Source organism: Ylistrum balloti, unplaced genomic scaffold (assembly GCF_031769215.1).
Source record: "Ylistrum balloti isolate Yb309-2 unplaced genomic scaffold, AGI_CSIRO_Ybal_v1 Utg370120, whole genome shotgun sequence".
Classification (NCBI taxonomy): domain Eukaryota; kingdom Metazoa; phylum Mollusca; class Bivalvia; order Pectinida; family Pectinidae; genus Ylistrum; species Ylistrum balloti.
Window position 1 is genome coordinate 336,799 of NW_026782137.1, and position 26,495 is coordinate 363,293.

At 33.8% G+C, this 26,495-nt stretch overlaps 1 protein-coding gene across 7 annotated transcripts in view; it reads left to right on the forward strand.

The window, feature by feature from the left end:
- The window catches only part of LOC132550376 (polypyrimidine tract-binding protein 3-like), a 108,801-nt gene that overhangs the window by 78,877 nt on the left and 3,429 nt on the right, over positions 1 to 26,495 (forward strand). For 5 of the 7 annotated variants that reach the window (XM_060214432.1, XM_060214433.1, XM_060214434.1 and 2 more), the window contains 15 exons: positions 11,305 to 11,448; positions 12,052 to 12,201; positions 12,610 to 12,747; positions 13,777 to 13,828; positions 14,202 to 14,260; positions 14,932 to 15,160; positions 18,244 to 18,351; positions 19,929 to 19,955; positions 21,844 to 21,959; positions 23,971 to 24,004; positions 24,448 to 24,540; positions 25,204 to 25,301; positions 25,626 to 25,744; positions 26,036 to 26,110; positions 26,335 to 26,398. In XM_060214432.1, the coding sequence (XP_060070415.1) occupies positions 11,305 to 11,448; positions 12,052 to 12,201; positions 12,610 to 12,747; positions 13,777 to 13,828; positions 14,202 to 14,260; positions 14,932 to 15,160; positions 18,244 to 18,351; positions 19,929 to 19,955; positions 21,844 to 21,959; positions 23,971 to 24,004; positions 24,448 to 24,540; positions 25,204 to 25,301; positions 25,626 to 25,744; positions 26,036 to 26,110; positions 26,335 to 26,398 (1,506 nt within the window). The remainder of the gene's footprint in view (positions 1 to 11,304; positions 11,449 to 12,051; positions 12,202 to 12,609; positions 12,748 to 13,776; positions 13,829 to 14,201; positions 14,261 to 14,931; positions 15,161 to 18,243; positions 18,352 to 19,928; positions 19,956 to 21,843; positions 21,960 to 23,970; positions 24,005 to 24,447; positions 24,541 to 25,203; positions 25,302 to 25,625; positions 25,745 to 26,035; positions 26,111 to 26,334; positions 26,399 to 26,495) is intronic. The other 2 variants (XM_060214430.1, XM_060214431.1) reach the window with 2 other exon arrangements.

A 26,495-nucleotide genomic window follows, 5' to 3' on the forward strand; every position in this document is an offset into this window, starting at 1 on the left:
ATTTAATAATATTTGTGGAGAATATTTTCTGACAGATGTATTTCCTAGGTTACCAGGTGTTAGGGCACCATCTGCACAATGGCAATGATCACATACTAAATCTCATATCAAGTTATGCCATAGAAATTCCATCATTGTGAGGCAGTTGTCAGGGATGGTTTCCAAAGGAAATCAATGTCGGATAGTCAGCCTTAAATGAATAGAGCTGTATAATCTGCAACGTTGGTCATTGTTTAAACATGTTCCATGAATTTATCAGCCTGCTTCAGACATTAAGTGCTGGATATTTTGTGACCCTTTATTCATGAAATCAGGACATCAGAGTAAAAATGCAGATAATATAAAAACATGTTTGAATACATAATCACCAAATCTACCTAATATTTCACAATATCACATAGGAGTTTGTTTGTACAGGAATATTACTGGGTATTATGTAAATGTTCTGAATCACCATTTCAAAAGCCTTCAGAACAGATTCTGTATGTTGCTTATATGAATGTTTTTGTATGAAGTTTGATCATACTAATATTCCTGTGAAAGAAGTTTTTCAGAAGACCAAACAACAAAGTCTGTAAAGGAAAAATCCTTTTTGTCCAAACTCACTGAAAAGAGTGTGTTTGATATGTAAAGAACTTGATAGAATAATCTTTCCGTAAAAGAATCATTTATTAAAGCATTTCCGGGACTCAACAGGGAGTAGACCAACACAGACCAGGGGCACCTGTTATAATTAAATACATCGTTTTAAGTAGGCTACTACAGATATTCAACCTCTGAAATCAAGATTTGGTTGTAGGAGTTTTAGCCTGCCCAGCTTGTATAAACATTATACCAGTAGAGAAAAACATACACCATTTTTGTGAGCAAATTTTACAGATTGCTATCTTCTCTTGAGTTCACTTAGAGAAAAAATTGTTTGAAAATCATGTAAAACTTATTTCAAAGAAACTTTTCCCAGTTTCAATGGAATTGAAAGCAAACTTTATCAGGGAAGGGAAACTGACCAACTTAAAAAAGAAGTAACTGGTATGTCACTTTTTTTATAAGAGATAGGGTAAATCATTTCATTGAAAATGAAATTGAAAATTCTGAATGATATCAAAGATAAACGTTAAAGCCATATATAAATGAGATGCCCCTACATTCAGGAGGAGTAAGATGTTTTTGTTTGTGTCGTGAAAGATGTGTCCTTGTAATTTATTGGTATGTGACAAAGAAATTCAGTGTCATTATAAGTGTTTATGTGACAATGAAAGCTGTGTCCTTGTCTATGTGCGTGTGGAACTTCTTTTCTGACTTCATCTGCCAAATGAAATATCCTGTGATCAAAGCCCTGGGCATTTATAACCATAAAAGCCTTTAGTAATCAGGGCAATTGAGGAGTTGGTGTGCTAACAGTTTTATGATGGCCATTACACTAGGAAGGGTTGGCAACTGCCAGGATAAGCGGATAGATAGCATGCCATAGGCTTTACACTAATATTTACGTTCCAAGTAAATTAGAGTGGATATTTTCTTTGAAATTGGAATTATCTCCATGGTGTGTAGTTTTTTTGGCAGTATTCACTTGTGGCCAGCTAGGTGTTGACACAGATAGGAAGACAAGATTTTTTCCTACAGGATTGACCCACAGAGAGCATATCTATATCTCTCGATACAGGTGGGAAGTAATTTGTTTATTCCTCACAGCATCAGGGCCTGCCAGATATTGCCTTAGGAATGTTTGACCTTCAGCTGGATTGAATTAAGATGCCTCTTAAGTAAATAAGTATTTTTCTGGGCTGGAGAATCTGATAATAATTCTCTTATAAGTTTAATATATTTTATTTTATTTTATCTATTATTTTTAGGTTCTTGATTTGGGAAGAATTCCCCATCCTGCCAATTCCAACATACTCATGTACAATACACAGAATAAAAAAGTAAACAGATTGTGATTGTACCCCCTCTTTTATGTATTAATGATCCCGTTTGTCCATCCTGATGTAAGACACAAGTTAATGGTTCCACCTTGCCTTGTCTTACATATACTTAAGTGTTTTGCCTTAGTAATATTACCTCAAATTTAAAATGTTTATAATGTAACTGAGCATTTGTCCAATCAAAATCCTATCCCAGCCTTCATTTCTTCATTGTTGCCAATAACAAAATGAAAATTCATTAGGAGGTTTTTGTTAACTAAGCATGTATATAACTCGTTGTTTCCAAATAAAAAGCAAACACCACAGGTATAAATACATACAGAAATCTAACAACAAATTTGAATTTGAGTCTTTACCTTAATTACGATATAAATTAGTTCATGTTTATTTCCACATACCTAATATCTTATACCATGTAAGTAACTGAATCACTAGTGTGTATTTACACATATTTATTGTACCCGTGAGGATAAATCACATCTTCTTTTTGAGTCAAGGTCAAGGCTATCTGTCTTTCAAGGCCAAACACCTTTGCTGAAATGGCATTTAGTCCTTGCTTATCTTATTTATAGTGACCTAGTATATATCAGAGTGAAACAAATAAAGTAATGAACAACTATTATGGTGTTGCATATTACTTTTAGGTCAAGGTCACAATCTCGCATAAAGTTCTAAATTTAGCCATCCTATTGTTACAGAATTTCTGCTGGTACATTTTGTATAGTGATAAAAATCTGTCATTGGGCAAGGAATTATTAAGGGATATCCACAGGGAGATAGGAGTTGGACTAGATCTAAAGGTATCAGGTTACGATAGAACTTAGATAGCTAAGATCTGGAGGAATGGGTATGAGATTACGAGAGAACTTGGAAAGCTGTTACATCTATGGACTGAGCTAGAAGGAAAATTCTTTGATTTTCTTACACTCTCACATACTAAAAAATTGCATGTGTCATACACTATAACAGTCTCTGCCACAGTCTGACATTCCTCAGAAGCATATTGCCAAATGTCTGAACTGAGCCTGTTGTGGCCTGTTGATATCTTACATATATGATAGTACATCATACATGTAATACAGAGTTGCCAACAATTATTTCTACAAAGCTGGGAACATCTACAAGTTTACTAGTACATACAGACAGTTGTTGGATTTCTGTTGGAATATACTCAAAAAAAATATATGTGTAGGGTTGGTATACCATAATTATTATTTTATCAGACTCAATTTCTGTCAGGTAAAATGTGTAGTATTGGCCATATCTTGATCAAGCCTATCGAGTGCGTGTGAGAGATATGTTGATTAACCTACAGTAAGAGACATGGATGGCTTCCCCTGTAATATATATACACACATGAATATTACCTACCCACAATGCATTCTTGTTTAAAAGTGTTGGAAATCACTTTCACTGTTGTCTGATATAATTGATATTTCACAAATTAACCACATTTCATTCTGTTTGGCACGCCAACTTACAACTCTACAATCAAGGTCTGATCCAATTCAATTCCAATTTTATTGTCAGTATTTCTTGTAATGTTCATTTTACTTTACAGTAAAAACAAATGCAAATGTTGGATACATTGTTTCTAAGGCAGTGTCCTGGACATCGCCTGATAGTCTGGTTGTAAATTGTTTAAAACTGCTGTCTATGTGGCTGGTGATAAGATTTGTATTGACTGAGGTTTTCAGGGAACAATATGTTTATTGCCTTATGGCTGTCACATCAGGGGTGACCATAATACACACACACACACAAACCTTTGTCACATTTACCAGTACCAGCAATACTTATCATTATTGTTCCATAGCATTGCTCTGTTGAAAAAAAAAAGGAGAAGGATGGTGGTTGATATTTTAAAACTAGACAAGCCAAAATGGACTACAAATTACTGGTTTACATTGTACATGATATGGAGTGCAAAAAAGATCAAGAGCTACAATTTTGTGGATATTTTATACCTGTACTCAAGTTGAAAGCAAATGATTCTACAGAGATGATATAATATATATATATATCTATTTTCGATATGAATCTGGCTGTCTCAGATGATGAAGCACCAATATGGATGTCTGTATTTTACTGCATTCTCCAATATTCAAATCCTGTTGGTGCATTCTACTTTTTCAAAATGTGGTTTTAAAAATTCGATGAGTCATTTAGGCAAATCAAATTAAATTAAATTGTGCTCTTATGGAAAAGTAACGATGAACTTGCTGGTTCTGTAAAGTTTTCTAATTTGAATTATGACAAATGAGCTAGGGCATTGGCAAATCCGGGTTATAGTTTTATTGTGTGCAGGTATCTGTAATCAAATCCAAAGTGTGATAGTGTAGCAGCTGCAGATGTCTTAAAGAGACATTGACCTTTTATACTGAAATCTGACCTCTGTAGATGCACAAAGTTTACAACCATTGTGGGATTTGTGTTACTTGGTGTAACCTTGGATTCAAATCCTTAATCTACTTACCATGGTAGATTTTGTATTGCATTGTTTTCATAATTTTGTCAGTCACTTTGAATTGCTGAGCGAAATGGTCGTTAGGAGTTGCTTTAAGAAATACGTTTACACCAGAAGGAATGTGGACTAATAATAGGTTTTAGCACAACTTAAAACCAATTTTAAATTTTAAATATTTAGTATATATATACACAAGAGATTATGATATTTATTAGATTTGTTTTTGTTTCGTTTGATGATGAACAGTAAAAACAGATATTATCCAGTCAGTGAAACTGCTGCAAGGCCATGAAGCATTAGCTTTCATGTCAAACCAAAATTATGCAAGTTTTAGTAGCTATCTTAGAGAGCAAGAGAACAGTTTGTTTGTCAGGTAAATACATTTTAGAAAATTTGTCTTTATTTTTGGAAATTCCTTGAAAGCATGCTAAGTTTGTCCAGGAAGCATGAGTATAGTATATAATTATATGGTGAAGTATTTGATCTTGCCTGCAGACCTATAACTTGAACCAAAACATGCGATGATGTCTAGACTTTCAGGAACAGGTTCTATTGAATTGTAAATGCATTTTCACCATTTATAAAACCTTTTGAAATCCTTGATGTCCCATTAAAAAGCAAGAGTTTAATACATATTGATACAAGTTTGAAATGAGATCAGAAAAAATAAAGCAAACTAGAAATGAAATTGCAGTTTACTGGTTTGTACTTGTTAATTTGTTATCATATTAATTGAAGCGTGGTTCCATTGAATGCCATTGAATATTTTTTGCAAGTCTATTTGAGTAATGACACACACAAAGAGATAGGGTTGACAGGTATGTGTAGTGTTGGTGGGAGATCACACATCATGTCCAGGCAACCATAATCAAAACTTACACATTTTTTCCATATTTCATACTGATTGGCCCATTATTTTTATATGATAGCAATTATTGATTTTAATGACCAAGTTGTGACAAAGTCTGTATAACTTTCCACCATCAACTGTCCTCATACATTTTGTTACCTGTCGGGGAACCAGGCTTGCATCTTAATTTGCCTCCATTACAGGCCTGATATGGCTGACATATCGGGGCTGGATCTGGCTGTCTCTAGGGCCTAGTGGTAATTTATCACAATGGCACCAACAGGTCAGCCTAAAGCTCATCTGTACCTCAATCTCATTGGACAGATGAAGTTGCGTTGTCATGGCAATGGTAGCAACACACTTTATCAAAAATTTGGTCACGATTACCATTGGTTTCAGCAGACATATAGTGACATCTTATTCAGCCCAGCATTGTACATTACTGCATGATAAGAGGACCGTTTTCTATGGTGTATGGGTCATTGTTGTCGCCAAGTAGAAACATTTCTACCCTTTAGTGGTTTTACCCAGAGGATTAGGAGAAATAGATAAGAAAATATCTGGGAGATTGCACAATTTCAAATTGCAGGATGACATTTTCTGGAATATCAGACATACAAGCTAATAGGAATCACAGTTGGTCTTTGTTGTCATAGCAACACAGAAATGAAATAATAACTCTTGCAAACAAGCAACAACAAGAAATTCTTGATGCACATCGTTATATTCTATTTAAATGCAATGCCATTCAACAAAACAAAAAATTAATCCATAGGAAATTGGAAATTTTATGAAGTGTTCGACTCTTGTACATTTGTTGGTTGATAAATTTGAAAAACATAAATCTGCTATATATATCCACAATTGAAGGCGACCTACCAGACAGCATACCTTGTTAGATTTCCTGTCAGAGCTGTTTCTGTCCTTACCAATTTCATAGAAACATGATTATAGGGATTTACTTCAACACAATCTTCACGCTGATCGTCGAGTTATGACAAAACTTCTAGGAAGGAAAAAATGTTTTGAAATACATAATTTTTATGACTGATTTTGCACTGTTTGTATTTCAAAAGATTATTATTACCTTAATATAGTATATGGAGATTGAGTCATCAACTGCGGATGAAATGTACAGCCAATACATAAACTGGAATGGTAACATCAATAAGTTCTCAATAACCAGATTTCATGGTCTGTCATTAATATTTATCAAGCAATATCCATGTGGGGGGAGTTTCTCCTCTTTCCACTTCATCAACAACGCTGCCTTGCAAGGCCACAATTTTCACCAATCAATGCAAAAGGTCCACATAGCATTATACATTTTTGACGATGCTCTTCATGAGAAATAAAAATCAAACTGGCAATAAATATTTTTATGTGGGGAAATAAAAATATCAAACTGGATTTAACCATTCAACTTCATATCTGGACTGAATTTTCTCTGTTGTCATTTCATTATATTTGCACATTAAAAAAAAATGAACTTCGATGATTTAAAAAGTGCAGTGCATTTTTATACATTAAACCAAGATATCATAGATGGAGTACATAAAATATAGTACATTATACCTTTCCAACACTGCATGTTCTGAATTGTACACACATTTAAAATGATTAAGAAAGGGTAGTTTTCTATAGGCATGTGTTGAGTTAATTGATAGATTCGAATGAGATCATTATACCTTTCTGTTTGTGGAAGGGTAGTTTGGCCAGCAAAAAAATATAATAAATAAAAAAATTAGTCTTAAGTTGCAAACTTCCTAGTGAGAAATTTATACCAGGGTAAATAACTTGGCTTATGTTGAACATTTAACTTCACTAGTGCAGTAGATTGAATAGCACTTTATCGTGACTTCAACTCCATTAGCATACCAAGATTATTTATGAAATTTTTCATATAGATTCCAATTAAATATTCAAATGAATTTAGATAAAAGTTATGTGAATAGGAACTCCTTTTACCCTCCATTGAACTAGCTTTAATATATATTTTTACTCTAGATCAAGAGATAGGATATATATAATAGGTATAGTTGTGAAGATGGCCAAGTATGAAATAATTGCCGTCAAAGTGTTGAGTATAGTCACCTCTAAGAGTTCTCTAATTGGCACAACTGGGTACCTAATTATACCTATCTACCCATAAAGATATTCAAATGGAGGTCTGTGTGAATTAATTGAGAATTACTTTATAGTCGTGTAGTTCACCAGGTTCAGATTAAACATTAAATCTCATTAATGTAAAGAAATTTTCTTTTGGGAAATGCAGTAAAACTTAATGAAATTACTGATTTCTTGTTGTATCCATGACTGTGTTGTGGATTTAAATTTAACCTTTCTGATCAGTCTTGGCTTAAGGTCAGTCAGAAGTCTCGGGGTAACTGGCTGTGGGAAAACTTTGCTTTCTCAGTAAATTAGATTGGCATTTTAAACAGGTAGCTGAAATAGTAAGATTAAAGCTAACACTCATGAATGAAATTAAATTTCTTTCAGATTAATCCTTAAATCTTTTTGTAAATATAATACGAGGTTAAGGAGACTTGCAAGGATCGAAGGATTGCAAACATGTTTATATATATCTGTGTTCACTGGATACCTTTTTTGGTTAATGTAAATTTAAAATTAATGATCTAATACCACGATTATGCAAATTTGTTATTTTTGAGGATTTGAGAACATTTATAATCGTCTAATATCAAATCAGTTTTGTTAATGGCTTTAGGCTAGACAAGGCTATTCATAGATTGATCACTTAAGCATAGAAATACTAAGTAAATATCTGCAGTGTTTTTTCATTTAACCTAATAGAATATTTTTTTTTTTTTTGTAAGATAATGGAAAAGATGCCAGTGGGATATCGTAATTTGTATATGGAGTTGAATCAGTAGACAGCAGCAGATGGTAGTTTTAAGCTATTAGAAGAATTGCAACAGACTTGTCTGACTTTTCCCAGAGTCATTTAGCAACATTACACAGATGACGCACTTTAAAGAAGTGCGTCACTTTACCAAGAATCACGCTGAATCCTTATGGGATGTGGTAGAAAAGCATGACCTATTAGGACCAGATGAATTTGATTTCTTCCCATTGTTCTTGGGAGAAATGTCACTTAATATGTAGGTACCTGTCTGATGCTGTGGACGGCATGTTACGATGTAATTAATTCAGGAGCCTTGCCCTCCCTGAAGATTATATATGACTACCCTGAATACTTACCATATAAGGGCTGATTGCCTATCACACTAACTGTTTGTGTTATATGCGGGGCTCTGTGGCTATTTCCAACTTATACGCAGTTTGAAAAGGAATCCTCGACCTAGGGGATCTGAGACGAGGGATCTTGGGGATAAGTTTGTATGAATGATGATGACGGAGGTGATTGGCGACGGATGGGGAGACTGGAATATGTGTATACTTTGTTTAAATGCTGTGATGTGGTGTCTATTGATCTGTCCAGTCCCAGAGACATGTCGGTACATACTCCGTCCGCATCCTTCCACGACACGGTATACTCTACCCATATATACGGGCTGACCCTGTTATTTTTGCTTAAGAGCGGTAGTTTTTACGAGATGATGAATATCTTCAGACATGCTTTAACAGTTGGAATATTACTCCAAGATAACTATTAATAAATAAGCCATGAATGCCCTAGACATGGTAACATGGTGGAAATTCTGACTCTGGCTAGGGCTGATGTTCTAGCATCAGACTGCTGGATCTCTAGTAAAGCTGAACAAGACTTGGCAGGCAGTTGACATTTTCTTATTCAGAGTAGGGGATTCATTTCATTATAAAAAGAAATTAAATTAAAACGTTTTTGTGTGCAAATATTATGTAGATTTGTTTGTACTTTTTTGTTTTCTTTCTTTTATCATTATCATTATTAAAAAATAATAATGTTGGTGTGGGGGTGGGAAATGTATTTTAAATCAGTCTGTAATCACTGGACTTAAGAATCTGAGTACTGGAAACCACAGTATGTGATGCATTTAAATTAAAATCTAGGGTATTTATATACCATGTTGAATACATATTTCCCCTGTTGTTGGATGGTATTTGTAGATGTGATACATGTAATACCAATTATCAATACATTGGTTACATGTCACCACGTGTCCATCTTTAGAAATCGACTCGTTCACATTAGCATACATGATAACATCCCATAGTAAAAGTGGTGTGCAATATGTTGCTGTATGAAATATGAGAGTAACAACTTGTAGGGGATTACCAGCTCAGGATGGGTATTGATTGTCCTGATTTATATGTATGATGTATATGACTTAAACAATTAAACAGATACTTTTGGTTATAGATACTGAATAATGGATTATCGTATCAGCTGTTTGCTGTGATGCCCTATAGAAATTCTTTAATAAGGTAGTAACAGATTGGTATTGAATGGATTAAAGTTGGTTTACTCCTACAGGATGTTTCTCCTGTTAATGTATGAATCATGGCATTGACACTTTTTCTAGGTATAATTATTTATGACATGGCTATGTCACATGTGGTCTGTCAATTGTGGTTTCAACTGCTAGATAGATATCAGTTTTTTTATAAGAAAATTTATAATTTATTCTTTTAAAAGAATGAAAAACAATTGATTATATAATGTTTTAAGTAGTAGAATACCACACAAGGATGAAAAAATAGTATTAATCTTGAAGAAATGAAATAACAGAAAATGTTTTAAACCATTAATGAAATTGTAAGGCACTTGTTTCCTAGATTTGAAAGCTTAAATTCTACCAAACTGAAACATAGCAGGAGGAAGGCGTTAGATTCAGTTTTTAAAATGGCTTTATTAAATTGACAAGATCTGGCTTCAATAGCACTTCATTGTCTTTGAAGATGTTTTCTGTAGACAGAGGGATGCCTTTAAGTGTGTATTCTATCAAACTTGTCTCTTGTTAGTTGCATGCAAAACAAATGATGTGATAGCTGAGATCTGCACATTTTCTCTAAGATAAAAATTAACAAGCCAATATCGATACCTCTTATGTCATTAATCAAATTTGAGCATTGCAATTTGCTGGTTATTGTTGAAAATTACGCAAAATTCTGAAATTAGAAAAGATGCAGAAATAGGATATCAATATTGCAGTGGATAGCAAAACTGGAAAAGCTCATTAGCAAGGATAAATCCACATAAAAGTATTAGTGACCAAACAACAGTTGAGGTCTATATATGGCTGAGTGGTTTACCAGTGAACATGGGATCCTGGAATGATTGATAAAAGTTGAAATTGATGTTCAGTGCAGTAACTGCACTGTCATGAAGATGGAAAGAGACATGGAAATTCAATTTGATAATGTAAGTGCTGATTGGCATTGAAATAGTTGAAGTGGGCAAAGCACAACCCTAGTGTGTCTGTGCCATGTCTTTTCTGTGTCAATCGTCTGATGACCTCAGCGTCTGTCCAAGGTGTATCTGGGGGAATCATGGTGTACATAACACCTGATTGGTTCAGAGACATACCAATTTATTGGCATGGGATACTGTTGTCAACTCAATTAATTGACATTTTGGTTTTAGGGTTGAATTACTTGTCATTTCAGTTGGGTCGGAAATCTGTCTTTTGCTTAAAGGGGAGTCATCATTGTAGTTTTATCTGGATGACTCTATCAGTTAACTGTCAGTCTAATCAGTGAAGAAAATTATCATTGCTTCTTAGATATCCCACCTTCATTCTACCAACTCCCAAAATTCTTTAATGAATCTGTTTAATTATAGTTAGCATGATCCTTTACCTCTCAAACTCTATAAACCTTCAAGGATGATACAGACACCTCAAACTTTACAAACATTCAAGAATGATACAGACACCCCTCAAATTAAAGTAAGAAATGCAAATATGATCCTGTCACCTTTCAACACTATAAATATCCGAATTCAAAAAACATTGAACAGAAAATGTGGTTAAGAGGCTGACAAGGTTGGAGTAATATGGCATCTTGAAGTAGGTATGGTATCATATTCTGTAATACCTATTTTACTTAATGAACAAATGCTTTACTTACTATAAGTTGAAAAAATTTTGTATTTACAGGTCAAACTGGAACAGCCACCACAGGAAATTTCACGAGTGATTCATGTGAGAGGCATTCCAGAAAATGCTACGGAGGCTGAAATCGTCCAACTTGGTATTCCCTTCGGCAAAGTTACAAATGTGCTTCGAGTCAAAAAGAGCCAGGTATGCCAATTTCCATGCAATGTCAAATAATTCTGTCAGATCCTCACTGATATTGGGGTCTTGGCCTGCACATTTCAGTGAAAAATTGTCAATTACTGTCCATAGATTTAGTCTGCATTGAGTGTAGGAGTAGGAATTGAAATCAATAGCCATCATCAAGTGATTCTGTTTCTCAGATTACCGTCTGTAACATGATGAGGTTATAAAATGGAAATTGCTCAAGATAAACAGACTATGGTTATTGATAGCCCTTTAATTGTTAGAAAAGTGATATGAATATTTTCATACCAATTTATTTATTGGCATATTTACGGCTTTCATTGCCTGAACTGTGTGAATCTTGTTGGTCACAAGGGACTCTTAGATGGGGAAGGTTTTACAGTATCGTTACTACATTAACGGCACTGATGTACCCATAGATGCCATAACCATCACATTGGCAGAGAAGTACTGTTTTATGCCTTACACAAATCTGTGATAAACTACTACGATTAGTATTTATAAAGATAATGTTGGTTCTATTAGGCTATTAAATCTTACAAATTGCTGGTTGTACTAGAAATATACTTGCATATAAAAGCATAAAAACTGTTTGACTTGCAGGCTTTTCTAGAGATGGAAACTGAAGATAGTGCGTGTGGAATGATAAAGTACCATTCCACCTCTAACACTGCATTGATCAGAGGCAAACATGTCTTCATTCAGTTCTCCAAACACAAACAGTTGGTGGTCGACCAGATCAACTCACCACAGGTAAATATTTGGGAAACCATGATTATCAGTTAAGATGAACTAAAAGTCATTTATCTCAAATCTTGCTCAGTCAAAAGATTTACAAGTTGGATTTGGAACGGGGAAAAAAATTGTAGATTTATCTTTGATTTCATGACTAATACACACAATGGAAAATTTCTAGAGATATTGTAACTTGATAAACGTATTATGGAAATTTTGTGAAACTATAATTCAATAATTGTGAAATAGTAGCAGTGTAAAGCCTCTGATATCCCTATCCAAAAGCTAATGTTCTGGTAGCACAACATAATGATTATTTTGACTGATGCTTGAAATTATACTGGATTTATTCCAAATTTTCATACTCAATAGAAACTCTGCATATCTGTCTGGGTTTTACATTGAGGTGGTTTTTAATGTTTTCAGAATGCAAGTGCTAAAGCAGCAATTTTGGCAGCAAGTGAAATGTCCAATGATATCCCACAGTCCGACAACACACGATCCATCCTTCGAGTCATCGTAGAAAAGTTACTGTATCCTGTAGATGTCACAACACTACATCAGGTAGGTACCAAGGGTGGGTGGTCACTCTGAAGTGAGGGAAATGAAAGTTCATGTTTGGTCACTCTTAATAGGGAGGGTGGAATAAATCCAAAGAAGGTGGAACAAAATCATGGGTAGTCACTTGAAAACAGTGAAGGTGGAACAAAATCATGGGTAGTCACTCGAAAACAGTGAAGGTGGAACAAAATCGTGGGTAGTCACTCGAAAACAGTGAAGGTGGAACAAAGTCGTGGGTAGTCACTCGAAAACTGTGAAGGTGGAACAAAATCGTGGGTAGTCACTCAAAAACTGTGAAGGTGGAACAAAATCGTGGGTAGTCACTCGAAAACTGTGAAGGTGGAACAAAATCGTGGGTAGTCACTCGAAAACAGTGAAGGTGGAACAAAATCGTGGGTAGTCACTCGAAAACAGTGACGGTGGAACAAAATCGTGGGTAGCCACTCGAAAATTGTGAAGGTGGAACAGAATCGTGGGTAGTCACTTTAAACATTGAGAGTGGAATAAATTGCCATGTTGTTACCTGGAAGGGTGACATGAATCTCTGGGTGGTTACTCTAAACACCGACAATTTATTATATATCTGTTCTTATGATAAAAGGATTGTGAAGTGATGCACACTGGGGATGACCAGACACGTTATTGTATTCTGTTCCATTAATTCTGGTAATAAAGTAAGTTGGGAGAGCCAATCCATAACAGTGTGAACACACAATTGTGCTCTTTACCGATTCAGCCCAGCTTGTCATGTTGTATCTAAGTATCCAATATTAATTAACTGTGTATTGATTTCACATACGATACAACAAGATTTGCAGTTTTCTTGTATAGCTGATGTTTATTATAGACATTAAAGAGCATTAATGGCCAAGAATACGGTAATATGAAATATTGCCCTTGGTTACGAATCACAAAGACTACTAAAAAAAGATTTACTCTTGGTAGTTTTGCAAACCATAGGTGGTGGGGAAAAAACCAATACAAGTGTATTGCCAATCTATTTTAACTGATTTCATGATATCTTGATTTCAGATATTCAGCAGATTTGGATTTGTGACAAAGATCATCACCTTCACAAAGAATAGTAAGTACCCTTTTGCTGAACTGGGATTTTGGCTTGTTAAATATCAATGGGCTTAGTAGAAATAATCTTTTTGTGTATACATGGTTAAGGTAATCTTATTGTACTGACTGACCAGTCAGGGAGCGGTGGTAAGGAGATTTTTAAAAAGGCAAGGGGAGATAAATGAAGAACTCGAGTATGAAAAAAGAAAAAAAAAAAAACCAGAGGTTTACAATATCTTATAAATGTTTAAGAATGTATTTCACAGTACAGATACAAGTAGGAATTGAAGTTTTATTTTTAAAAAATTCTCATGACTTTTTGATTGGACAAATTACTTGTTTGCTCTGGATATGAATCACAAATTTAAATTGACCACTGTCTGTTTTTCCAGATACATTCCAGGCCTTAATCCAGTTTCAAGATTCAATTTCTGCTAAAACAGCAAAATATGTAAGTTTGTGTTAGGTACATACGTGTAACCTCACTCATTAAATCTGGTACCTATATGATCCAAAGTAGACCAAACCACCACCCCCCCCCCCCCCCCCCCTTCTCCTCACAATGACCCTAGTTGTTGTGAGAAATCTAACAAAAGCTAACCAAACTTTGAGGGATTACAATGTAATGCTGTAATTGGACACAGGTTTTAACTTTCTTGTTAATCTGTTATATACTGTACTTCAGTTTGCTTGTTTATCATTGTGGATCTAAAAGAGCTAACTGGATTGAGTTACAATAAATAATCTATCTGCCCAAGCTCCAACCCCTTCAATATGTACTCTAGTTCCCCTGAAACTTATTACAATTCTTGCATGTGATTCCTTTTAATATAGATAGAAAACCTGTTTTGGTACTTGTTACTACAGACCCACCATCAGAATTGCCTTCCAGGTCCATAAATCCTGTATGAACTTAGTGGTCATTCGGTACAGTGAAAGTTTTCAATGGTGACCTGCAGCAGCTTCATACACTTATGGTGTTAGATGTCAAATGTCAAAATCCTATAATTAGAATCCTTTGGGCTGGTTGAGTAATCATATATTCTCTGCAGTTGTTTGATTTTATGAAATTAAGAGGAAGAAAAAATAAAAAATTCAGAATTTAAATGTCATACCTTACAGTCACTAGATGGCCAGAACATTTACAATGGGTGCTGCACACTAAAGATTGACTTCTCCAATCTCTCCAACCTGAATGTAAAATACAACAATGACAAGTCCTATGATTACACAAAAGTAAACCAGCTATGTGCAGGAGATGCCACAGTCCAGAGACACACCCCAGGGATGCTAGGAGGTGTTGGAGGAATGGGCGGAGTTGGAGGCATGGGAGGAGTTGGTGGAATGCAAGGTATGGGAATTCAAGATAAATATCCAGGTCACACAGAGTAGCTGGACAGCCTCAGACTAATCAAATCATTTTAACTTTAGATGTTCATGCATGAACATTTATGCATCAACTTTCTAAATATTTGCTTTTTCTTTCCTTTTTTCCATGGTTAGGTTCTTTCAAAAATGGCCTTCATTATCATTATTATTTTTTTTTTATTATTTATTTATTTATTTTACATGAATTTAAAAAAATTGGGCGGGGAGAGAAGGAAAGTTCTACAAATTATATTCTTTAGAAAAATAACTGGTCAAAACCTGTTGAGAATATTATTTAGATTCTGATATCATCAATTTGAAAATGTGCTCATCTTTGTGACCAATAAAGTGAAATTCAAAGTAGCGCAACTTTAAGTCACGAAATCTTCAAAAAATACCATCCAAATGCCCTCAAGCTTTACATATATAAAACAAAATTCACAGGTCTTAGATATACATTCTTGGAAATTCGTATGAAGAGTGAAAGCCTTTGAGAAAGACTCTAGACAGAACGGCAAGTCTGTATGTATTTGTGTCCTGTAATGAAATTAACTGATGCAGTTCGGCCAGTTTCAGCTTTTATCTTCAATATACCTCTCTCTGTTCTCTTATTGATTACTGTACACATTTACTGATACTTGCCATGTCTTGTTTTTGTATTTTCCTTAAGAGTCCCTACAAATGGTGAGGGGTTTGGGAGGAATAGGAGGGATGGGAGGTAAATATGTCCAAAATTTTGAAACAAATCTGTCTTGAATTTTTCTTTTAAAGCATGAAAATGTATTTAAATTCTGAAAACTTATCTTCATAATATTTCTTATTAGTAAATTTACTATATACTATTTCTTATAACGAAATTTCTTTTTATTGTCATTGCAGTATTGAACTTTCTTTCTCTCTCTATACTTCTCATATTTTCGTAGTTGTTGATTTTTTCACTTTGTATATCTTTTGTTTTTCATTACAATCTGTCATAATCATTATTTTCAGTTTCAATTATTATGACTCATTATTTTCAGTTTCAATTATCATGATGTTGTGTCTCTTCATTGTCATGTTTTGAAGAAAAATGAACACATTCACATATACATGTCTATCCTACTTTGTGTGTCATTCATGGGAACATATCTCTGAATCATGATAAGGATTTATCATTGTAACCTGGTAGTTTTGAGAACTATACCCATATCTTTTAATGTGGAATGCACAAAAGTGTGAAATCAGATGAAAATTTTTCATATTTGGTTTCTACATAGAGTAGAGGCCAATGGTTGGATGGCATAATAAAGTTTTTGTTATTTGTATGACCGGTGCTGGTGGTAGATTGCTCGATCAGATTCTGCCCTGTCGTTTGGGAATTTGGTGGTCAGGGTTTCTTCTCACCTAAATAACAGTTTGCAATACCATCATGGCTAAGAAATGTGATTGCAATTTGAAAAAATTGGATCATAATGGTTGTGAAGGAGATCTATGATTTCTAGATAACTAGAACCAAGTACATATATGCATACATGAAAACTTCATCTAACAGAGGAGATTCTATAACAATGAAACGCAATTGCAATTTATTAAAATTCAATTTCTGTTCAAACTTGTTCTCTGAATCATCGGTAGATTATGTAATGTACTTGAGATTAATTAATGCAAACCTCTGGTGGCAAGTACATATCACGATGAATAATTTATGTCTTGTACATAAAATAACTTAGTACAAAATGTTCATTTCTTTGGAATTTTCAAATATGATAAATTCAGAAAATATATTGTCTGCTAGTCTTTTTGATTGTAAAAATGTCTGACAATTGATCATCTTTCAGGTACTGTCCAATTCTGTATGGTTTTATATTGTCCAGCCCAACTTACAGGGAACCAGAACATATAGAATTCCAGTCTCTCATATACAACTATTTATTATTATAATTCATTGATCAATTAATTGCATGATTTTCAAATTTTATTTGAAATTATCCGATTATTTTTAATATCTTTAAATATAACTGAAGTTCTATTTTGGAATCCTGTATTGTCTATTTATGGACACTTTTGTTATGCTGTTGTATGGAGTGATATGGAAAGCTTGTTTTGGTCTCGTTTGTGTGGTCACTTCTATAGCTAGGCCTCACACAGCTTTTCAGCCTAATACCTGAGTCATTGTATATCCATGTCCCTCCCAACTGAACCCTGTCACATGTATCTTAGCATTGTATTTCCCTTAAAGTTGTGAAACTTTATTCCAACAATCTTTTGACAAATTAGTCCTCTCTTCTTATTATTTTCTATGACATACTTTTAAAGAAAAATAAATTAATAAAAATGAACACCAACATGAGAGGAAAGGGGAGGGGTGGACTCTCGTTTTAATATGCATGTTTCCAAATAAGAGCTGTATTTTTTCATTATTTTAAAGTTGAATAGTGCTTTAACCCCATTTTCAAATTTGCTTTTTTTAACCACCTGGCATTTAGTAAAGGGTTTAGAACAGAACCAATTGGTGTGTGCATACAATGCTTTACAATACTTGTGGTTTTGCTACTCACCATGAAATGCTTACAATGTATTTACCAGTATACTGAGCTGTTTACATGTTAACTCTGACCCTGTGTAACCCAGAGACAGGTGTTAGATATAAATATGTAATCATTTTGGAGTTTGTTTTCTTTAATTGCCTATTAAAATTTGTCCTGATTTACTTGGCCTTATATTTATATATATATTAAGATTTGCAATAATATTGTGATGCTACATGGAACACAGTAATGACACTTGTACCTACCTATGAAAAATATGACTAACACTGAATATTTGGTAAGACAGGGGAAACTGTGATTCTAAATAAAGAGGCAAAATTTTTTTAAAAATTAACAATAGATTTATGAAGAAATGATGAATAAATAATATTTGAAGCTTGATATAAATTTATGTATTTGATTTCAAGTTGACAATATTGTTGCTTTTTTGTCCACCTCCCTGTAGCACCACCCGCACCATATCACCGGTGTACATTCATTATATATATTAGCTGGATATTAATCGCATGAACCTTATTTACCAATGTGTCACATGAAGGTGCCCAGGATCTCATGACGCAGGCGTTGATGCCAGGGATGGGAACCGCTCCACTAACAGCCTACGGGGCCGGTGCGGCAGCGGCTATGGGAGGCACACCTGTATATGGTACAGATACCCCACAAATTGCTCTTTACTGTACTACCCTGGTGATGACACCTGTAGATATCCTCCTGTAGTTGTAGTAACTCATAAATTCTAACTCAGTTTAACTCATACCTTCATTAGCAATCCTCTGGTGACACTGGTTTCTTATGAGACAAAAGCAGTGAGTGTTAGAATTATTTCATGAGAAAACAGGATTTGGAGAGATTAAGTTGTCAGATATGTTTTGGCAAACAATAGCCACGGGAATTTACATGCATGTAACTGCCTACAATTTTTGTCTCAAGAGTGTTCACTAAAGGATTACTGTATACTACTTGCATGAATTTCATTTGCTCTTAACGCCTGCTTTGCTGGTATATACACTGTCTTTCAGACACAAGAAAATTCATCCAGTGGCTTGTTCTGGATGCATTACATGATGATGAAAATTTGCTAACTTCATTGCATGAATTTTTTCAAAAGAGAAGGAACTATTCAATAGTACTATGCAGTTGTTTATAGAACTGTTGCAATATTCTTTAAAGAACTATTAAATAAATTCTCCAAATAAAAAAAAAAACTAACATTCACGTGACTTCACATTATTCTTTCAATTTTCTTACCCACACCAAACCAATGTTCTTTTTAAAATCTTGCTTTTCTGGCAAGAAGAGGTACATAAATGAAAAAGATACCAGGTTATTAAATAATGAAAATGCTAATTTTATACATTAATGCTTTTGAAATAAAAAAAATGTAAATATATACTCATGTTGTCAAAACAGAGCCATAACAGAAATATTTGGAACCTAAGGATAGCAATATGTCTCTACATTGATGAATAATTTATAAGATTCCATTTCAAAAAAGTGTTGATGGACCAAGCCTGAAAGGCAGCCTTAACATATATCTTGCATGCTTTCTAAACCTCCTGCTTGTTCTTTAGTGGCTTAACATTTGGAATTTGTCTGATCGCTATGACAGCATTAAGAATTGTAAAGCTGCAAGCTTTACCTTCTGTGTGCGCCTTCTGTAGACTTAGCTTAGAAATGTCAGCCCTGAAGAATGTCAACCAAATATACAAACCAATTACAAAGTGCTATAGGATTTAGCCATGCAATGAATTTTAAAATCCACGATATATCTGAATTTCCATCTTATATATATATAATCTATAACTCATGAAATTTGTAATACAAATTTGATGTAAGAAAATAAATTAATAGTTTTTTGTTGTTTTTTTTTAAGAGGAAGATAAGTTATAAGAGCAATTCAATGTGGGTGGTGGTGGTAATGGAGGGAGGGGTGTCAGGAAAAGATGGATCTTTGCAAAATTGATTACTCCTAGCAACTATCTGTATTTAGTACAAATTTGTTATATCACTGTAATTGTTGTATATTGTGACATTCCATGGGTAGCCTAGATTAGTTGCATGCTTATTGACCTGCATTGATACAAAACTGGACAGCTACTGTGAACAGAGGTAAGGTACAGAAGTCTTACTGATAGCTGTATCTAGCTTATCTTTTTGTGTCTTGTGTAACTGCATCTGTATTTTTCAGTTTCTCTGATTTGTGTTTTCTCTGTCTTTTTTTAGCTTCAAACTTTGGCCCAGGTGTACAAGGTAAGTTGCCTACTCTCTTCTTCAATTTCTACAACCTTTCTCTTTCATTTCTGTAAAGTGACCTTTTCCATAATGTGCAGAAAAAATAAAACCAGTATATTTCTAATCGTTACTTATTACAAAGATTCTGAATAGTTTAAACTGCAAAACAAAAATGTTGCAAAGTGTTGGATTTTGTATGAGTTGTATTTCTGCAATACAAAAAATAGTAGAAAAAAAAAGAAAAGAAAAAAATAATAAATCTTGCACTTGAATGGTAACTGGTCCATTTTACATTAGTTGCTTATTGATGAAGATGTTGTTGGTTGAGGAGTGCTGTCTCCTTCCCTCTACTGTATATGTATTATAATGCATGTACTCTGTTTAACCCGTGACCAGGAATATGAATCATAACTGCAAAAATGATACATAGAATTATTACAGTATCCAACTATCATTTTTATGCCTTTTCATGGACGCGTCCCTCTGAGCTTTCACATGTTGATAAAGTCAGTCTGAAGTTTTAAAGATAAGGTGAAAAATTCAGATATCAAAAAAACATAAAAACCAATTACAGAAGAAAGAAAGTAAAACATCATTCATTTCTAATTCATTGTTTTTCCAACAGTTTTAGATTTATAAGTGACCTTGTCATGTAGTCATTTTTAATCTGGCTAAATAGATTATGAAAGGAAACAGAGTCAATTCCCAGAGAGGAATTTAAGGAACCTTGATAGCAGGAAATGTGTTGTGAGATTTGTAATGTCACTTCAGACTGCTTCTTTACAATCTTTAGTGTAGGTAAGGCCACAAGAGAAAACAGATTTACAATACTGTAAAACAAAAAAAAATGGCCTTCTGTTTATTGGCATGTATCGGCAGCATTCCACAGCATTACTGAAATGCCATTAAGTTTCCTTAAGAGAAGAGTAAGTGTGCTATAGATTTAAATTGACTTCTGAAAAACTTTTAACTCAAGTAAAAAATTGTGCAATATGTTGTTTTTAGAAACTACGTCGCCAGCTATAGAATTAGATTATTCAATTCCGAACTTGGTGAACTGAAAGAACCCAGATGATTCCATTAATGATCATAATCCCCTAGTGCTTTAACCAAAGTGAGACAACTGCACTGTGTTAATGGTCATATACTAAGCTATCATTTGGTTACTCAATATAATCAAATCTGTCTCTACACAATGTTATTATAGATAATTTTCTGTTTTGTAACAACTTCTTGTGCAATTATAAAATTTCTAGATAAAAGTCTTGCACGTTCAAAAATATGCCTGAAAGTTCAGAGACCTCAAAACCCCCACCCCCAATGGCCTTCCGAGATGCAGAGCATAGATAATACAGTTACATGGTGCTATTTTCCTGATTTGTTCAAATATAGATTTTATAGCTAGTTTTTCTCTTGGCTTCATTTCACTGTGTTAATCTTATATTTAGTTAAAATTTGAAAAAAAAATTTGCATGTATACAGGAAGTGTCTAACTGTGCCTTGTACATCAAAGAGGTCATTTAATTGACCTTATAGCAAAGATAAAAAGTTCAGTAGTATTATTGGAATTAATAGGAAAGCAGATTTTGGAAAGTTGTGATTTATTTTATAAAAAATCTGAATGACAATGACCATCTTGTACTCACGTTTTTCCCATGATGATAATAATCTTTGGAGGTGCCAAAACAAGATATTCAAGTCTTCACTGTGGAAACTAATTAGTATTGAGGTTCTGATAAGCCAAAATTGTTAATTATAATCTGAAAATGAATTAGTATGTATAATTGATTCAAGACCTTCTTAAATTACATTTTTATTTTTAATCAAGATGAATTTCATCACAAATTATGTCATTCTGACTTTGAAGTCAAAAGAATTTTTATATTTTGAATTTCTTTCATTTCAGCTCAAATGCCCCAGCTGGGAAACTATAGCTTTGCAAATCCAGCCCTGACTGGGATGGCGATGGGTGGAATGCCTGGTGGGAACAGTGTTCTGTTGGTGTCAAACTTGAATGAACAGGTACGCACCCACAGCCTTGTATTGGTAGCATGATTTAGCCTTCTAACAGGTTGACATTACTCCCTCTGCTGCAAGGTGATCATTTTCCTGTTTGGAGAAGTGAAAATTAATACTTTTCAGAATAAATCAAATTACTTTATTAATTTGAAAGAATTTATTTTACGGGATTTATTTGATTGTTTGTTGTAATCTGTCATCATTTGTGTGATGGAAATGCAAAACAATGCAAGAAAAATTTTAATGTTTTAAAAGATTCAAAAGTTTCCAAAAATTTTCAAATTGCTATGTATCACCTTGGACGGAGGAAGAGTGGTCTATGGCTAAGAAAACAAATATCTATTTCCAACTTTTATCAAAGATGTTTTTTATCCATCCGCACTGAAATATTACATATACCAAAGAAACATCATTTGTTCAGCTAAAATTGTACCTTTGATAGTCTGTTTCTGCACTGTCAATCTGCGGTTAAACTTTTATTTCATATACTACTGGTCCTTTAATCTGAGATCTGTTTCAGCAAGTCTACTGTGTGCTCATGTGCCTACATTATATTTTCACCACTGGTTGGGTTTCTTTTACATGTGCCATGCATTTTTATGGGTAATTTTTTTAGATATTTCTATATTTGATGATGTTTTTAGCTAAAGGATATATAGTTGCCCTAGCTCTTGCTCTGGGTTTCATATACAATCAAATTTTCTGCAAAAACAGCAAGCGACATTAACTGCATAACATAAATTTTGTTTATTTTTTTCTGTTTTTAATTGGATTTTTCTATTATTGAAGAAAGTACATATGGGTTATCTTGTGAATAAATGAGGGTCAAAGTTCCCATTGAAGAAGGTTTAACATTTCTGTCACCTAAATCACATGAAAATTTAAAGAATCACATAAAGGCACAGTCACATGTTTTATCAATAATGATCACTTGTACATGCTATCAATGATTCTGTTAGTACTTGAACATCTGAACTGACATGCACTATGTCACGGGTATGACAAATGAGACATTTCACAGATTCTCAAGAGCATGTTAAGAGCTGAGCCAGAGTGAACCACTGTTTTCGAAATTGGCAAGATCTGTAGAGATATCAAATTAAGGATAGATGATGTGAGCAAAATTTTTATTTGGATGTTTGGTACAACTTGGTATCTCTAGAGCATTGAATCATTGATGGCTTGTCAATTGTATGATTTTATAAGCTTTTTGCTGCAACTTGATAGAGCTGCAGTTTGCTTTTCAAACCACAATAAACTGTGTAATCTGCACCAGTTGGAAGGCTCAAACTAACATTGAATTGGAATCCAGATAAGAAATGGAAATGCAAATAAGCAACTTTCATTTTTAATACAAATTCTTAAAAGAATGAAAAGTCATGAATATTTTTTAGAACTAATTTTACTTTAATCAAAACTACTTTTATTATAAAAGGGATGTAACTCCATACAATGATGGGTGCACCTTCAAACTGGCAAAATGTTGATGGGAACTTTGTAGATGGTTGTGAGGTCTTATAGTTAAAATGCATGACTTTTTTTTCGCATGTCAAGGGAGATAACTACATATATACCAATGTTTATGATTACATAGAAAAACTAATTGACTCGGCAGACTGTGCATTGTATACTACTTAGCACTGTTCATTGCTGTCTAAACTGTAGACTTATACTGGTGCTGTATCATTCTATGTTTAGAAATTTCATCAATATTTATTAATCACTGTTGCTTACATAATTATAATATTTATTCAAGCGTAAGAGGGTCCTGATTTTCTCATGTCCGTGGATGCCAAACCTGTGCGCTTCAGTCATTGTAATAACTGACTGACAACAATACACCTATAACTGATTGTTTTCCCTTGTTTTTTCTTTTCCCGTTCGTTCGTTCCCACTTACGCTGGTGTTCATCCTCCATGTGGACTATTTTCTTCGCTCGTTCGGACACTGATCTCATCCATCCATCCTTTTTCCGCCTTTGTCTGCTATTTCCTGTTGCTCTGACAAACTCTAGATGGCCACGCCAGATGCTCTCTTTACCCTTTTTGGTATGTTTGAAAAGCACTCTTTATTATTATTATTTCATTTATTTCTGGTAGTAATTTATAATAGAAACTATCTAGTGGAAAAATCTAGGCATTTTCAGTAAAGACAAATTTCTGTTGCACATTTCTAAACAAAACAAATTTCACATTTGTTTCCCTCTTTCGTCAATAATTTAATAACTTTTCATTTTTTGCTCCTTCTAATTCAGATATGGACTTTGAAATAACAATGATGAAAAAGCTCTGCAAAAATTAAATTCAAAAAAAAAATTTTTTTTTTAATTCTTTTATAAATATTAGAATGTGAAGGAATTTAATAATTCAAGACTAAAATCTACTACTTCTCCCGTTACCGTTTTCATGTAAAATAAATGCAGGTACTAATGTGACGTGAAAGTAAACATTGCAAAGTACAAAATTAAGGTAGACTATGCTGGCATTTACAGGGGTATATGGGGACGTACATAGGGTGAAGATATTGTATAACAAAAAGGATAATGCTCTCATTCAAATGGCAGAACCGTTCCAAGCTCAACAAGGTAAGTCTGCTTCAATTTGTTTCCCTTAGTCTACAATATAAACCTAGAATCTTGCGAGGTTTATGTACTCCATGTGGTTTAATTAGATTTGCATGTAAACCTAACAGTTAAAGTTCTCTAATGTGATTTTCAATGTATAAACATTTATTTTAAACAAATCTTTCCTTTAAATAGTTGCGATGAATGGTGGAGGGGAGGGGGGAACTCTTGAAGTCATTTGAACTGTATAAAAAGTCACCGATATTTGATTAGATTACATGCCGCCAGTACACTATCATAGTGAGACAAAACCTAGTAATAGGTGGAGTCAAACAAACACAACCTATCAACCTTTATATTGTGGAACACTGACTATGGCATATTAAAAGAAATCATTGTATGAAATTCAGACCAGATTTTGTGATGGTTCAGATAAAACTACCATAAATATATTTTAAAAATAGGTTAATCAAATTCCTGTGATAAAGTGTTAAATTGTGGTGTGTGTATATTAAATATACCTACATTGATGTGTTCCTGTAAGTGTTAATGTGGAAAATAGGTCATGGTCAGGCATGGCCACACTATCGCTGATTACTGATGATCAATAGATTGTCAGGCAGTACCTATTGATTGTCTGGTCCTAGATATACATCAATTAGTATATGTGTTCTTGTTTATCAGCACTACAATATCTAGACAAATTCAAAGTATGGGGCAAACAGATCCGAGTAGCTGCCTCCAAACACAGTGTTGTGCAGATGCCAAGGGAGGGACAGCCGGTGAGTTGATTTCCCTTGAGAGCAGGTCTTATTACACTATACATGTATAAGAAAAAGTATTTAAAGATGATAGCTACAAACAGTTCATTGTAATTCAAAATTTGACAAATGTTGGCGATTTGGATCTACATCAATGAGAAAAGATCATATTTGTATTTACACAGCATAATCATGAGAAAGTATGTCTAGTGACCTTTTGTGGACATGTGAGTGTTTGCTAAACTGACCCAAATGAAAATTATCAAGATTGAATTTTATTGACTATTTTTTTTAGCTAATGAGATTGCTGGCATTTATTTTTTAAAATTATCGTATCATTTTCAGGATGCAGGTTTGACAAAAGACTTTACCAATTCTCCACTGCATAGATTCAAACGACCAGGATCCAAAAACTGTTTGAACATCTTTCCACCATCTGCTGTGCTTCATCTTTCTAACATTCCGTATGTATCAAATCCTCAGACATTGGTCATTCTTTTTAAGTATTTTTCCCAATTGTAGATAAAGTTCTATCAAACAATGCTACAGATTGATTTAAGTCAATCATAATTAAGACTTTTTGGATTTTTCCAAAGCATCCATTGAACCCGGTTCTATTGGAACGCAAATCACAGCCAAATTACCGAAATCAAGATTACTTGAGATTCATGTGATGGAAGAACATGATATTATGGAGGACATGACTTTGTTCTCGTGATGAAAATGGTGAGGAAATGTTTTTTTTCCCTTTATAGACCCAATGTCACAGAAGAAGAGATCACAGACAGATTCAAGGAGCAGGGTACAGTCGCAGCATTCAAATTTTTCCCGTAAGTATCATGTTAGAATAGCCATGTACATGTATGTCATGTAAAAGAATTTCTTGTATTGTTATAAAAACTTTTACTTAGAAGGCTTGTATGAAATACTTAACACGTCATTGCAATTGAAAATATATTAAATAGATTAAACATATTACTTAAGCTTGTTGGGTTTTGTTTTGTTTCATTAGTTCATTTTTAATTATAATTTTTGCATATTCTTACAACCACAGGAAAGATAGAAAAATGGCTCTCATTCAAATGGGTACTGTTGAGGAAGCTATTGAAGCACTCATAGTAAGTATAATTACTGTGATTTTATTGTTATTGTATTATCATTGCTATGCCAACAAACTTTTAAAATACTGTATCTTGTTAAAAGTCAAATTGATGG